This window comes from Anastrepha ludens, chromosome 5 (assembly GCF_028408465.1).
Source record: "Anastrepha ludens isolate Willacy chromosome 5, idAnaLude1.1, whole genome shotgun sequence".
Classification (NCBI taxonomy): domain Eukaryota; kingdom Metazoa; phylum Arthropoda; class Insecta; order Diptera; family Tephritidae; genus Anastrepha; species Anastrepha ludens.
Window position 1 is genome coordinate 123,320,578 of NC_071501.1, and position 16,872 is coordinate 123,337,449.

A 16,872-nucleotide genomic window follows, 5' to 3' on the forward strand; every position below is an offset into this window, starting at 1 on the left:
TTCAGCTCCTTCAGCGAATTCTCCTTAATGGCCTCTATCGGCTCAAAGCGGCGTCCGCGGAGTGACAATTTAAGTTTTGGGGAAAAAGAAAAAGTTCTGAGGGGCAAAATCCGGTAAATACGTTGGTTTTTCGATGATATTTGTCGAGTTTTTGGTCAAAAAAATGTTCACAATATCAGTCTTGTCAGACAGTGCGTTATCATGGTGCATCCATGAGTTTTCTTTCCACAAATTGGCCCGTATCCTACGCACGTTCTCTCTCAAACGTCACATAACTTCCAAATAAAATTCTTTATTTACCGTACTCTTATATATACCACCCAGAGTTAAACCTAAGGAAGTCGTATAAGCTTCCAAGCTACTGCAATGTATTCCAAGCTGAGGTTTTCGCCGTTGGAAAGGCAGCAAACCGAGCCTGTGTTACTACTGGAACCAACTGTAAGGTTAACATTTACATGGATAGTCAAGCTGTTATTAAAGCAGTTACTTCGTTTAGTATAACGCCCAGGATCGTTCTTCAGGGCAGGGAGGCAGCAAAAAAGTTGGCAGCGATTTGTAAGCGACACTTCTACTGGTTTCCAGCCCATAAGGGTATTGAAGGGAGCGAGATAGCGGAGAATGTAGCAAAAAACGGTGTATTTCTTCGTGAGTTTGTTAACGAAACACTACAGTCAATTCGAATATAATACAACGAACTAGACAAAAACATGATCAGAAGATTAGCACATGATAGGAATGCACTGTGCACTTGCAGGAACGCTAAGATCTTGCGTAAAAAAAGACGATCACAGTCGTACTCGATTTATACTAACGCTAACACGAAGAGATTGAAGAACTATGACAGGCGTGATGACGGGGCATATCCCAGTAGCAGCGTGTGCTTATAAGATAGGAATCTCGAACAGCGAGGAATACAGAAAATGTAGGGAGCAGGGCTCAAGAGAAACTGTAGAGCATCTCCTTTGCCGATATTCTGCGCTGTTCAAAACACAAACACGCTTAAAATATTTGCGGGCACCACAGTTTGATGGATTGGAAGACATATCAACGGTGCTGTTCGCAGCAGCACTAATTGGTATTTTCGATATTCGCATCACTAACTGGTATTTTTTGATATTCGCATCACTAAATGGCGTGATCATAACTACAACTGTAATTCTCTCAATGTACTAAAATTCTTTGTATTTCCTTCTTATTTAATTCTTATATATTATACATATATACGAGTATGTACCAACATCCATAAGTGTAGCATAAATTTATATTGTGACAACTTAAAAGGTCACTTCTACCGCGATCGTGAAACAATAAAGTTTTTAACCATTTTAGCGCTTATTTTTTTTTATTCGAAAATAATTGCATACATAGGTGGTGCAAAACAGCTCCTCCTCGAAACATTGGTGACCCCGACGTGATCGGGTTAGAAGTCTTTTCGCGTTATAACTATTCGAGTTTTAACTAAATAAAATTTTGCTCATTGCGTGCAAGTCTTTTCGCGTTATAACTATTCGAGTTTTAACTAAATAAAATCACTTGCGTGCAAGCAAAAATTTGAGTGCAGTTATTGAAACTGTAAATAAATTAAATTCGTTCGTCAGTACATAACCGCATAACGGAGGTATCTGCTGATAATACAGCTACTCCTATTTTTTCACATCTGTCGTGCTGCACACATTTAATTGTATTGCCAAAATGCCCAAAGGCAGCAAATCGAAAAGGGGTGTCGACAACACATCATCCGATGCAAGGAGCAACAGCTCCGATTCAATTTCGTTTAATAAAAGGAAAAGTGTGTCCATTAAGCACCAATTAATTGCGTTAAACAAAACATTGTCGTCGCATCGTCTTGATGAACTTGATGAAGCTGAACTTTCTGTCCACATGGAGTACGTCGAAAGCATTCACGACAACTTTGACCACGTGCATTCTATTCTCGAAGAAGCTGATCCACGCGAACTAGATGGAGTAGGCCGAGCAGAATTTTTCGACGTGTACCTAGAAGTCAAAGCAAAGCTGTCGCGTCAGCTCAATTCGCATCGGAAGACAAACGTAAGGCATTCATCGACTGCTAGGCATTTCGCATTGGAAGAATCGCCGCCAACGTTATTCTCATCGCAAAGAAAGTCTCGCCTTCCTGAGCTGAAAATACCGAAATTTAGTGGAGCGTACATTGACTGGCCTAATTTGTTTGCCATGTTCAGTAGCGTTATTGACAAGGACCTCGAGTTAAGCAAAGTGGAGAAACTCCAACATTTACGCGCTAGTCTACAAGGAGCCGCTTTGGAAACAATTTGCTCACTAGAACCGGTTGAGGAGAATTATGACAAGGCCATTGCCCTATTAAAAAATCGATTTGATAATAAATTGCTTATTTTTCAGGCTCACATTAGGGCGATTATCGAGTTGAAGAGTGTTGATAAGGGTTCAGCCAATCGTTTGCGCGAATTGTGCGACAATTTTAATTCCCATCTTCGTGCACTTAACACCATGGCAACACCAGAACAAATATCGGATGGTTTGCTCATACATCTTGTTACTAGAAAGTTCGATCAGAAGACGCAGGGGAAGTGGGAGGAGGACTTGCCCACGCAGACATTGCCAACTTTGAATTCAATGACCTCATTTCTGGAGAAGCGGTGCCGAATTATGGAAAATTTGGAAGGTGTTACGCAAACACTCAGCAATCAGATTGGTAAACATTCGAATGCAAATAAAGGTATTAGAAACGCTTTGGTAGCATCCTCAAGTAGCTCTAGCTTTTGCATATTTTGCGATTCGAAAGAACATTACATAAATAGCTGTTTAAAATTTTTAAATTTGCCGCCGAATTTGCGCTACAAAGAAGCGAAGCGATTGCAACTTTGCTTAAATTGCCTACGCAAGGGTCATAGTTTACAACGGTGTAAGTCTGGGCATTGTCGTCATTGCCCAGGCAAACACAATTCGCTTCTCCATATGAACCCGCATACCTCGTCTATATCCCCGTCTTCAAGCCTACCAACAATTGAAGCTACAGCTTCACAGCAAACACTCATTTCATCGTTAACTTCAAGTACAGTCGTTCAAGCCCCAAAATCGGGCGCCAATAGTAATGTGTTGCTTGCTACAGCTATACTTTCAGTCAAAAATCGTTCAGGTGACTTCGTTCCATGTCGTGCTATTCTCGACTCGGCCTCTCAAATAAATTTTGTAACCGCTCGCTTGGCAAATATGCTGCAACTTCCATTCAAACAATCTGCAATTTTGATTTCCGGTATCGGCGAATCAAACTTTGTTGCCGACAAAGAGATTGACGTTTTCGCACAGTCGCAAGATAAAGGCTACAACACTTCGTTCACTGCTGTGGTCACACCTAGTATTACAGATTATCGACCTAACTTCAGCCTTTCTTCGGAATGGATAATACCGTCAAACATTAATCTAGCAGATCCATTATTCTTTAAACCCCAGCGCATTGACTTGCTCATCGGCGCGGCTTTGTTTTTTGATTTGATGTGCGTTGGCCAAATACGCATTGCTAGTAATTTGCCATTACTGCAAAAAACTCGACTGGGCTGGGTTGTCGCTGGTGGTGTTTCATATACCAACAAACAATCATCCTCGCTCGCTGCCTGCAGCAAAAACGTATTTGAACATCAACATAATAACTCATTGAACGATATCGTAAAACGATTCTGGGAAATAGAGAATTGCGTCGACTCTGCTCCCCCTCCATCTAAAGAAGATGACTGGTGCGAGCAGCATTTCAAGAAATATTTCTCTCGGCTTACTTCGGGAGAGTATTCAGTGCGTTTGCCAACAAAAACAGGCTTTAGCGATCTTGGCGACTCATACAATCGTGCTCTTCGCAGATTTAAAAGCTTAGAGCGAAAATTGGAAAATGATCATAACTTAAGAACTCAATATATTCATTTTATGAGTGAGTACATATCGCTGAACCACATGTCACTGGCAACACCTGGGGCAACAACAAAAACATTTTTTCTACCGCACCATTGCGTGCAAAAGTTTGACAGTACAACGACAAAACTTCGCGTCGTATTCGATGGCTCCGCAAAAACAACAACAGGCTACTCATTGAATGACCTTTTGCTAGCGGGTCCAACTATTCAAGCAAAGCTGTTCAAAACTCTCTTACAATTTCGTTTTCGTAAATTCGCTCTGTGCGGAGATATATGCAAAATGCACCGATGCGTACGCATGACATCTCCAGACGAATATCTGCAATGTATTTTATGGCGCGAGAACCCACTCGATGAGGTAAAGGTATACAAGTTAGACACTGTAACATACGGAACAAAATCTGCCGCCTTTCTTGCAATACGAGCTATGCATCAACTTTCGTACGATGAAGAAGGGTCATTTCCAATAGGTGCAAAAATCGTGAGGAGAGACTTTTATGTTGACGATCTCATTTCAGGCGGAGATACTATAGAAGAAGTGGTTGAGATCAGACGTCAGGTTAAAGGTTTACTTCAGCGTGGAGGATTCAACATTCGTAAGTGGTGCTCAAACGAGGATGGCGCGCTGCAAGGTGTTCTTGATTCAGATTGCGAGAATCTTCTTAAATTCCACGATGGAAGTGATGTTGCAAAGACTCTTGGCCTCATCTGGGGCCCTAAAACTGATAACTTCTTATTCTCATTTTCGCCTATTGATAATAACGCACGCACGACAAAACGCACGACACTTTCATATATTGCTAAAATTTATGATCCGCTTGGCTTGGTTTCGCCAGTCATTACGAAAGCAAAAATTTTCCTGCAAATCCTTTGGAAGGAAAAACTGCAGTGGGACGAAAGCTTGCCTCAGTTGCTGCAAACTACCTGGAACGACATTTGTGTACAGCTTGGTCTAGTAAGCAGCTTTAAATTTCCTCGCTTTGTATTGACGCCTAATTCTAGTTGGGAGATTCACGGATTCTGCGACGCAAGCTTGGCGGCGTTTGGTGCATGTGTATACATTCGTTCGGAGTGTGATGGTATTTTAAAATCATGCTTACTTTGTGCAAAGTCGAGAGTCTCGCCTCTGAAGAGTTTAACTATTCCTAAATTAGAATTGCCGGCAGCCTTGCTGCTTGCAGAATTGGTGGCACCCATTTCACTAGATTTTCCACATTCTCACACCGTTCACTGCTGGTCAGACTCAATGGTCACTCTATCATGGCTTCGCGAACAACCATCAAATTTCAACATTTTCGTCTCAAATAGAGTTAGCCAGATACAAACACTAACCAAAGGAATGACTTGGCATCATGTGCCTACTTCTTTGAATCCGGCAGACATTCTTTCGAGGGGGTGCACTCCCAAAGAATTACTAAATTCTGAACTTTGGAGAAGTGGTCCACAATTTTTATCAAGAAGGCAATCGGATTGGCCTAATCTCCTTGATTTGTTAACTGATTTACCCGAACGGCGACGTAAAGTCTTAGTTGCTTCTCAACTACGAGACATAACACTCGATTGCAAGTACCACAACTCCTTTGAAAGGTTGCAGCGCATCTTTGCCTACATTTACTATTTTTGCCAACCGCACTGTACCCGCGTTCATGGCCAACCGTTGACTCCGCTGAATATTAAAATGGGTACACATTTACTAATCCGTAACATTCAACAAATTCATTTTGCAGCCGAGCTCAAGGCGCTAAGATTTGACAAGAAACTTAATTCGTCAAGTAAGCTACACTCATTAAACCCGTTTATCGACTCATTTGGGCTTCTTCCCGTTTGAGGACGTCTGCAAAATTCTTTATTGGACTTTGAAGCAAAACATCCACCTTTGTTGCCAAAACATCATCCGGTCACAAACGCAATAATTGACCACTTTCATCGCAAATATCTACACGCTGGACCGCAGAGCGTACTGGCTTCAATTCGGCAGAAATATTGGCCAATTGGCGGACGCAAGACTGTTGCTAGCGTTATAAGTAAATGCATTCGTTGCTTCCGTTTGAAACCAATCATCTATGAGCATATCATGGGAAGCCTTCCAGCCGACAGAGTTCAGGCTAACAGAACATTTTTCACCACTGGCATCGACTATTGTGGACCATTTTACTACAAGTCGGAAGTTCGCACCAGGCCACCCATTAAATGCTACATATGCGTTTTTGTCTGCTTCAGCACGAAGGCTTGTCATCTGGAGCTTACTCAGGACCTTTCTACATCATCGTTTTTGGCAGCTTTGAAAAGATTTATTTGCACAAGAGGCAAACCGCACACCATTTGGTCAGACAATGCAACGAACTTCGTTGGCGCTAAAAACGAGTTGCAAGAGTTAAGTCAATTGTTCTCAAGCAATTCCCATAACACTGAAGTCACTAATCAATGCAACTTGGAAGGCATCTCTTGGAAATTTATTCCGCCTCGTTCACCACATTTTGGTGGATTATGGGAGGCGGCTGTTAAGTCAGCGAAATTTCACTTTCTCCGCACTGTTGGCCTCTCAATCCTGACATTCGAAGAGCTTCGTACTCTTGTATGTGAAATCGGAGCAATAGTTAACTCTCGTCCACTTTGTCCAATTTCAGAGAATCCAGATGATTTCAACGTGCTCACGCCGGCTCATTTTCTCATAGGTGCGCCATTTACATCTGTCGTTGAACCAGACGTAACCGGCCTCGATATCAGTCGCTTAAGCCGATGGCAGCGTGTTTGTCATATGCAGCAGGTATTTTGGAAAAGGTGGAGCAGTTCTTATCTCTCACTACTGCAAGAACGAGTTAAGTGGCGAAAATCAACTGGAATTGTTCAAGTTGGAAATATGGTCATTTTGAAAGAAGAAAACCTTTCACCACTAAAATGGCGACTAGGACGCGTGGAGAGTTTAATTCGCGGCGCCGATGGTGTGGCTCGTATCGTCATCACCCGCACTGCCAATGGATTAGTCAAGCGAGCTGTGGGAAAAATTGCTGTGCTCCCTATTGAAATTGAAGCGGTTGGAAACTTACACCTTCCAACGGGGGGAGGATGTTCGCAGCAGCACTAATTGGTATTTTCGATATTCGCATCACTAATTGGTATTTTTTGATATTCGCATCACTAAATGGCGAAAATAATTGCATACATAGGTGGTGCAAAACAGCTCCTCCTCGAAACAGGTGCGTTGTCAATTTTTCCTCAAATTTGCAATAGGAACAGGCACCATGCAAGTGGGCTATTTCAAAACACTAACCAATGAACTCCCTCTGGTGTCGTCATGGACTGAACCGGTCTATGCGTGAATGCAAGTCACCCAAGTCAACTTAGCCTAACCTATTTTAGTTCTGTGAAAATGTTTAGTAAATTTGTTTACCGTTACTCGTTTAGTTGGTATTTATTATTTCTTATATTCTCTCTGTGTGTTACTGGTTCCGATAATGTGAACACATGTAAAAATGCTACATTTGCAAGCTCATTAATCTTGTAACACCAAAACAAACAACTCAATTCGAAATCCGAAATACAAAATGCACACAAATTAGGTCCAAATTAGCAAATACCCGGCACTTGCAGCACCACCCAAACACCCCCTTCAACGCACACTGTTACACGCGCACATGCACACACAAACGTGTACTTGCGTGAACACAAATACAAACCAGTAATTGTTTGCATACTGAAGGCATTTGTATGTAATGGGCGGTTGGGTGTAGGACGCAATTGTTAGCAATAAATATTAACCGCATAAAGTGGCTTAATCCTTCCAGCGCCAGCAAGCATTGATTACAACCCCTAAGCGTGGCCGATAGTGACTGAGTGGCGGCCAACCCCTTTCGCAAAGCACAGCCGATGCTGATGTTGTGGCCAATTACTCAACACAATTTCAATAGAAATAGCAAACATAGGCAAGCATGAATTGTAGATGTTGTTGTTGTATGAGTGGTTTAAAGCAAAGCACAGCAAACGAACATGCAGACGCAAAGAAGATACATGCAAGTACGTGAGGCAAGTGGCGGCAGTATGTTGATGGTGCAGATGTGAAGATGTGAAGATAATAAGGAATTGACTGCGTCACAAGTTGCTACTAACACAAACGTAAACAACCATTTGCTGTAGTAGGACCAGCAAAAGCAACAACAAGAACAACACGAGCAACCGTAACAATGTTATCAATCTCAATAACAATTCATAATTCATGTTTAACATAGCCACTTCACCCCCCGCAGCCAGCGAGGTAAATGCCATTTGGATTACGCAAACACAAAGCTGCTGCTGGTGCAATGGCAAGTGGCAAGCAACGCTCTGCTGGCTAGGTTGACTTTCGTAAATTGTTGTTGTTTGTGTTGGTGCCATTGTGAAATGCCTCTTCGCCCGCAGCATCATCAGCGCTTGATTGCCTGTGGTCTCTGCCAGTTATTATTATTTTTACAAGCGCCCCAAGGGTGTTTCAGCCAACGCACTTCACCCCTCCATTTATCTATGTGTGTATGCATGTAGAATCGCCACCCTCGAGTCACTTCATCTACACTTCTGCGCGCACATAAATTGTTTATTGTTTGCATATCCTTGTTCGGCTCTGCAGAAGCCCTCTTGCTGATCTGATTTGCCCGCCTGTTCGTGCACACGTAGATATTTATGACAAGTTACACTTCATGCCAAAAGCAAACAACAACACAATAACAACGGTACAACGGCATAACGACATAACGGTACAATCTAAGCAGCACAAGGCAACTCACCGACGGAGGAAATAACAAATGACACCCCAGGCGACCCCAGAAGTGGCGATGATCATCCCTAATTGGTGTTGAATTGACTTTTACAACAGCGAACTACAATCACCCGCACGTATGCAGATAGACACATTAATACAGCACTCCCACTCCACTGCCACTGCCATTGCCACTACCACTGCGACATACAACCCACAATAAAGTAATATTTTTGTAACGAAATTTATGTTTCCTTCCGCTTATCGTTCAACTTTTCCTCAAATGCTTTTTTACAGCTTTGTTGTTTCAAGAGAAGGGGCCCATCAGGAAGCTGGTAGCCACAATTGTTGGTAAAACGAGTGATGCGATGTGTATTGTGCGGACAGTTGTTGGTATTCGTCTGAGGGTGGATGACTGGTGGAAGGTGGTTATTTGAGTAATTGACTCGGGAAAAGTTTGTCTGCGAAGGGCGTGCAACTTATTAACATAATTGAGCAGTTTTACAATATGGTACTTTTTTCTTCTTTCGAATTGGATAGACTATGAAATGAACAGCAAACAAACGCAAAAAATGATGCAAAATCAATTTATGCTGTGAGCAGGGGTACATATGTGTGTGTGCATATGTTTATGCAAATGCGTTAGTACTTAAAAATTGTATACTGCCAACCAAATCACACAAAGGTATAGAAAGTGTCGGAGAAGTGTATTACACACATCGCCAAAGAGTTTCACAGAAAAATTCATTCATTATTATCACGAGTATTCCATAAATATTTTTTTTTCTTAAATGAATTAAATAGCTTTACATTTTCTGTTTCCTCTCGGCACTTGGTGGGAAAACACCTATCCCATATTAGATTTCGCAGAAAATTGATTCTTGGATGTAATGAGCCTATGCAGAAGTGTTTGGCTTTGAGCAACTGTTTAGCATATTATATGGACTTTAGTTTTAATTGAAATAAGGATTTTAGATAGAGATAGAGATAGAGAGCAAATTTAGCAAATTTTAAAGGATTTTAGATAGGTATTTTTTACCCCAGACGGCACCTCTTATTCTTTATACGCAAAGTCACATCTTCGACGACGTCCATTTTAATTTGATATGCAGTACTTCTGATGGATGCTTCCACTCTTTTCGGGTGTTTGGCCGAGTTCCTACTTCTATTTGTGACGTGCGTCTTGCTGTTGCTCAACAAATGGAGGGGCCTACAGTTTTAAGACGACTCTGAATGGCAGATGGTTGTATGAGATGCTCATTCATGTCCGAAACACACTCGGAGGTTTGCCATTGCCTGTCGAGTGGCGACCGCAAATATGCATCAATTGAATAAAAAACAAATATACCAACGTCAGTAATTTATTCAGAGTGCGTGATATCATAAGTGCTGATGAAGAAGTTAAAATCGAAATTCATTAAGGTTGTAATTACTTTTACAGGAGGTATAAAGTGCCTTGATGCTCGGCAAAGAACATTAAGATTAAAATGCACCAAAAAATGGCCTGGAAATTGACCCTCTAGCGGACTAATTATAAATATTAAGCCCGACACTTTTCTACAACTAGCAATGTTGGGAAAATTAAAAGCAAACTTACCTTTTGAATTGTCTGGACTAAAGATACCAGTAGTTGCTTATTGTTATGATTTAAAAGTTTCAGATCAGAGAGTATATGGGTGCAAAATTGAAGTGTCGCTCGTCATTTGGAATAATAGAAGAGTAGATATATAAGGGCAAGTTATGCCCGCTTGCGACTATTGCGTCGCTCTATCTGAGAGTATTTCTATTATGAAAGGGTAACTAATTTAACTGTTCTGACGCAGTACTGTTTTACTAAATTTCAAAAGGAAAACCAAATTGATGGCATTTGTAGGAATTTTCTTCCGGCCTTCGATACGGACTTTTGATGTCTGAACTTTGATAGTATCTTTATGAAGGCAAGTATATGGAAAAAGAACAATAAAATGCAATGGTCCCCCACACAGATAAACAAAAATTCTATGAATATGCTGAGGAAGGCATAAATGTGACAATATTGCGAGAAAAGAAGGCATCATAAGTTTTAACAATCATTTGACGAACCTCACGGACAAAATGATATCGATGATGATGATACTGAAAATTCACAAATTTTATGTTATGTAATGCTAAATTTTATTATGTTATGTTAAACAGACCTCCCCTCTTCGGCTTACTTCCATCCCGGAACTGCACTTGCACTACATCAAGGGTGTAGCCATGATTTTGGATAACAACCACAAAAGAAACCTGTGTCCATGCTCTCTGCCTATAACGTATGGTGATCATACGTCGCTGATAGTCTCCATTACTCCATTAAGAAGTAAATTGAACTTCGAAAGTGTGCGGTAATGTCATGTGCATTACCGACTTGTTTGCGTATGATATGGTCGTGAGTCGTTAGCTCAAGCGTCCGTAACTGTTGTCGGTATGTCTGAGTCGACCTCCTCTGGAACACTGTTTCATGTTATCTTTAGCACTTGTTGGGAAGTTCAGTGTGTTCAGACGCGGCACAGGGCGTTAATATTATTTTGCTCTAGCTGCTGGTACTGAACCCGCTCTATTACTCGCCTTTCTTGGTCCTGCTTGTGTAGCGTACGCAATACTTGCTTGGAAAACTTGCATGCAGCATCCCAGAAATGTATCGTGTCCGCTCAGCATCTGTTATGTTATGCGGCTGCCGTAGCCGAATGGGTTGGTGCTGGATTAGCGTTCGGAATTCACAGAGAGAACGTTGGTTCGAATCTCGGTGAAATCAAAATAAATAAAAACATTTTTCTAATAGTGGTCGCCCCTCGGCAGGCAATGGCAAACCTCCGAGTGTATTTCTCCCATGAAAAAGCTCCTCATAAAAATATCTGCCGTTCGTAGTCGGCTTGAAACTGTAGGTCCCTCTATTTGTGGAACAACATCAAGACGCACACCACAAATAGGAGAAGGAGCTCGGCCAAACACTCAAAAAGGGTGTACGCGCCAATTATATATTTATATAATATTGTGTTATGTTCTGCTAAGTTTCACCGGATAATAACCAACTTGCCAGCATATTTTCCCATGTACGTACGTATCATCTAACTCATCCCGCCTCAAGTGATAAATAGGCCTTAAGGTAGTAAAACCAAACCTGCGAACCTAAGAATAAATGAACTTGTTATGTCCGACACAATTTATTGCCCTCGCAATGGCTTTGGTTACACCCGAGTGCTGCTGCTAGCAACACATTTCATGTGTCAAATCCCCGCCCGCTGATAACTTTGTCTGTTCGTTCATGCCTCCCGTAAATCGTGCACTTCTCATCAACAAATGTGTTCCCAAGCGTCCATCATTGCCATTCCTAAGCACGAAACGAAATAGAAAGCATAAGATAAGCAACAATATTCGTAGTTCATCTGAAATCCATTTTCCCCTTTCGTTCATCAGGTATTGCGCGCTCAGCCTCCAAACACCTGCCAGCATCTTTGTTCTAACCACAGTTTGCAACTGCGTCGAGATCGTAACGGGTGCGGGTGGCGTTTACTTTTTTCGAGCATAACAAGTTGCTTATTGGTCTGGTGACAAATCGCCTGCGGGTGCGACTGCAGACAAGCATATTTGACTTGTCGATTGCCGCCACAACGACTGCCACGCGCGAGCTGCTGCATATAGGCTGCGGACGTTTTGGTCCACGAAGAGTTAGACTGCATCCGGTTCTTGAAGCCACAAACCTACAAAACCGCAACGCACAAAACCCCTGTTTATTTTCATTCAGAAAGCGCTGTGGAGCTTTTATCTAAATATGTGTATGTACCTATATAGATAGGTGTGTATGTATGTGTGTTAAACAAAAAAATTGAAGCAATATACATTTGCCGGTACAAACACATGCAAGTTTATTTGCTTCAACAGCAACGAACTAAGTTAAATAAAAACTTAAGCAACATTTTTTCCTCCTCTTTAATTAAAAAACAATCGAGAAAACGACGTTTAATCCCTGACTGCTGACAATAAAATGTTCATTTTTACAGCTCATAAACAAAACGCCTTCAACGCCTGTGCCTCTTGCCGCTTGCGTGCCCCTTAATCCACCGCCAGCCTCATTCAATGCGGCCGATATGGTTGTCGAACGCGCCCATGTGTCATATTTCAATACGTTATTAAAAATTCCAATGAGCCAAAAACAACACACGCAGACGAAGCTGAAACTGGAACGTAGTATCGGGCATTCGAGCAACAGTGAATGACAGAGAAAATCTGAGGAACATCAATAAATTATAATTAAATTATACCGATTATGATAATTTTATTTCACTGTGCTTGAATGTATTGTAATATGTTTGTTGTTTTTGTTGCCATTGATGGCCTTTGTCACATTGTTTGCTGAGGAATTTCGCTTAATTAGGAGTTGAGGTATTGGAAACCCCCGCAGACGCGCCACAAGACTCGCATATTTCACTGGGCCATATTTGCTAAAGTGCAGGTAAGTTTTGTTCGCAACGAAACTAAAAGGCGAAATTGAAGCTTCGTTCTTATGAATCGCTACAGGTACATGAAGACAATACTGAAATTTTGTTCGTGAAACACAGACTGAAACATAAAAAAATTCTTGATTGAAAGTATTGCGTGTGATATCTCTAAAATTAGGCGCAGAGGGTTTTTTGTCTTGAATTGAAAAGCCAAGCATCCTAAATTATTAAAATACTAACCGGCTTGGCAATAACTGGTGCCTTGAATAGCTACCCCATTGTTGCTATGGACGCGATAGTAGGACTGTCCCGCTGCATATTCTCCTCAAAAAATGTGGAACTAGAGAAAAGACTTTCGAAAGATTTTCCTGACTTTGTTCAAGATCTCACTGATACTAGTGTTGTTGGAGTCGTGTTAAACAAAGTTCGTGATAGATGCCATGTCGAGTTTTAGCAAACAGTTTAAACTTTTGTCAGCAAAACTCTTCAGAGATGAAAACTATACCGATCCCAGGTAGTTGTAATGAGTTCTCCTTAGAGCAGAGCAGTGGCAAAGGAGGTGTTCTAACGGCCTGACGTTCTGTTTATGTCCTGTATGTTACAGAGAAGAAAAAGCCTTTGTGAAAATTTACCAGTCATCCTCAGTTTTATATATATACATACATATATAATTGGCGGATGGAGGGACCTACAGTTTCAAGCCGACTCCGAACGGCAGATATTTTTTATGAGATGCTTTTTCATGGCAGAAATACACTCGGAGGTTTTCCATTTTCTGCCGAGGGGCGACCACTATTAGAAAACACTTTTTCTTCATTTGGTCTTTCTCCGAGATTCGAACCTACATTCCGGCGGCCGCCGGCTCAGTCTTAGTGCAGATATTTTCACTTTAAGCGTTTTAGGGTCATAGGATTTTCGAAATATCACACGAAGAAATGACGCCTCGTCTGACCTGTGCTTTTCTACGGAATAAGTTGTGTTTTCAATTAGGTCAACAGCTTCTTGGCAAGCTCATCAGCAATTTCATTTCCCTCTATGTTCCTAAGTCCTGGAACCCAGATCAGAAAAATTGTGCATGTCCACCCAAGAGATTTGATCTCCTCCTTACAGAAGTTTACTAGTTTCGTTCTGCAACATGGCGTCGTCAAAGCCTTGATCGTCGCTTCACTATCGGGAAAAATGGTAATATCTGCTCCGCTCCCACATTCTCTAAGCATTCTGCATGCTTGCAAGATCGCAAAAACTTGTGCCTAAAAAAACACTAGCAGTACTCGGTAGTTTTAGGGAAATAGATAAATTGGTTGAGACAACTCCTACTCCGACTGACGATTCCATCTTGGAGCCGTCAGTGTAGACAGCTGTACCAGCTTCGGTGCTGATTTCCCCCTCATGCCAATCCTGTTTACTTGGAGGCTGCCTTGCACGATCCTCAAAGTTAGCTAGTTTCACTCCCACAATGTTGCAAATTTACATCAGAGGTAAGGACAACTCGAAGAGAAAGTAAACTCGTATAACCCTGTTTAATTATTGAGTACCTCAGGCCGTGTATACGAATAACGCTGTTGATTTCAAATGACGCAAGAGTTGGATTGTATTTATTTCTGCCATTAAATAGCTTCTCATAAAAACCATTCGCTGCTCGAAAACGGCGGAAATCTGTAGTCCAACGTTAATACAAACTTTCCATATGGCGACTTTTTTCGGCGACTAGCATACACCTTTTTATTATAACATTCAGAGGTGCTAAAGCATCTTTGGAAATCTTTTAAAGAAAATAATTATTATGTTTTTTCAAAAGGCTATAACTTTCCCGCAAAACTTAGGCCGTCAGTTAACAGATATTTCAGCAACATTTCTAGCCAACTTTAATGCATACCTTAAAAATCTTTAATTTTCGTGTTAAGTTTCCTCATTTTTCTTCACGTAATTTTCGTCAAATACATTTACTTTCATTCGCACTAACATTACATTTTTCGCAATTATGCAAAGCAGTTAAGCAAAGAGAAAATTACCAAAAAAGAAAGAAAAACTGTCGGCGAAAAAAATAAAGTGCCAACCACTACCACCCAATTTCCTAACGACATGACAAAACCGCTCCAAGGCAATTATTTACAATTGCAAATTAGGGAAAACCCATAAAAAGACAAAATGTCAGCCCCTGCACAGCAACTGACTCCAACCGAAAAACATCTGCAGCCACGAACTTACGAGCGCCAAGCTACGAGAAGCGAGTTCACACAGATATGAAAATGACGGAGCAAAAAATGCAAATAAACGCCATTAAAAAGTGTAAAAAGCAACAAAAATTAAAGTACTTTTGCAAGTGGATAGCTGCAGAGGCAAAGGAAATTCGTCGAAGAAATGTGAAAGCCGTAAAACAAGTCAATGGAAAGTGGCATTCAAAGCCAACGAAGCGCGTAAGCTGTCGTTGCCACTGCGACTCACCGCTGCCATTAGTACCACCACCTGCACACTCGTCAGCCACCAACACCAGCACCACCAAAAGCCACCATCTCATAGCGCAATGGCAAATGGCCAAAAGGGCAATGGCAACGGCAATGGCAACAACATAACGGCCCAGCGTGGAACGCAGTTGGGAAAGCAGATTTTGTTGGGCGAAAATGTCAAAAAAACAAAAACAAAAAATGGAAAGGCCAAAGCACATTAAAACATCAGCGGTAGCGGTAAACGTTAGATGGTGAATGAGAACGAGCAGAGAACGAAAAAAACGAGAAATACATTTTATCTTTAACTGCCATCAACAAGATGGCAACTTCCGTTCACGCGCCATAAGCGTAAAAACGCCACCGCAGCAGCAGCGTAGCGACGAAAAACTGAATACCGTAAACTACGTAACGGTGTCTAACTGTTAAACTCACATACACTCGCGCGCAGAAAGCGTGCAAATAGCAAGCGAACGCCCACGCGTAACAACACCAACACTCAACACATTCGCAAGGCGTTGCCATACACCACACGATGGCTCGCACCACTCAGTACCCCCACCGCCTCTATCATTGGCTCTCACTTAGACCGGGTGCAGCTCTGCTCAACGCCGTTGCCATAGCAAATGGTCACCAGGGCGTGTAATTGAGTGCTACAGGACCCTTTTAACATTTTTATTTGCACATTAGCAAGGGTGGAAATGGCGCGCGATGTGCCGATGTAGTGGTAACGTCAACGTTGACAATGGCAAAAACAGCGGCAAACAATGATAACAGCCAGCTGAAGTACCACAAAAATTGTAACGTCAACACGAATAAATAGCTGTAAAAACAAACAAAAAAGAGCGGAAAAAAGAAGGTTGAATTGAAGGAGCCGCCGCAATATGGAAGCTGAAAAGCAGTTACTTTGGATGAGAGTATTTTATGCGCATAAGTGTTGATGGGCGGCGAGGATGCGATGGGGCAGTAACACATATTGAAAGCGGAAACCAAAAAATTTATTTTTAGTTTTATAAATAGGGAGGAAAAAGAGGTGCAGAATTTATGCTTGAATCTGGGTAATAAAGATGACTGAGATATCACAGAAAAACTGAGTAGCCGGGCGTTGAACTCCGCTGGTTTCAGTAGGGAAATTTAATTTAGATGTTGTTCAAAGCCTACAAGCGGAAATCATATTCAAAAAACAAATTATAACACATGGGCTGAAAAGTCCCAGGCCTAACACATACATGGCAATAGTTTTATTGCATTCATCTCTTTTTCTGTTAGTACTGATCTTAAAAATACATCCGTTTAAATTTCATGATATTCTATTCATTAAATCGTGAGTTATTACG

The 16,872-nt window shown here is 41.5% G+C and overlaps 1 protein-coding gene across 1 annotated transcript; it reads left to right on the forward strand.

Moving 5' to 3' along the window:
• The first annotated feature begins 1,692 nt into the window (after positions 1 to 1,692).
• Positions 1,693 to 12,869, forward strand: LOC128864888 (uncharacterized). The gene is made up of 2 exons (XM_054104648.1): positions 1,693 to 4,857; positions 12,654 to 12,869. Exons 1-2 carry the CDS (start codon positions 1,693 to 1,695, stop codon positions 12,867 to 12,869), a joined length of 3,381 nt encoding a protein of 1,126 aa, XP_053960623.1.
• Positions 12,870 to 16,872: the final 4,003 nt, after the last annotated feature.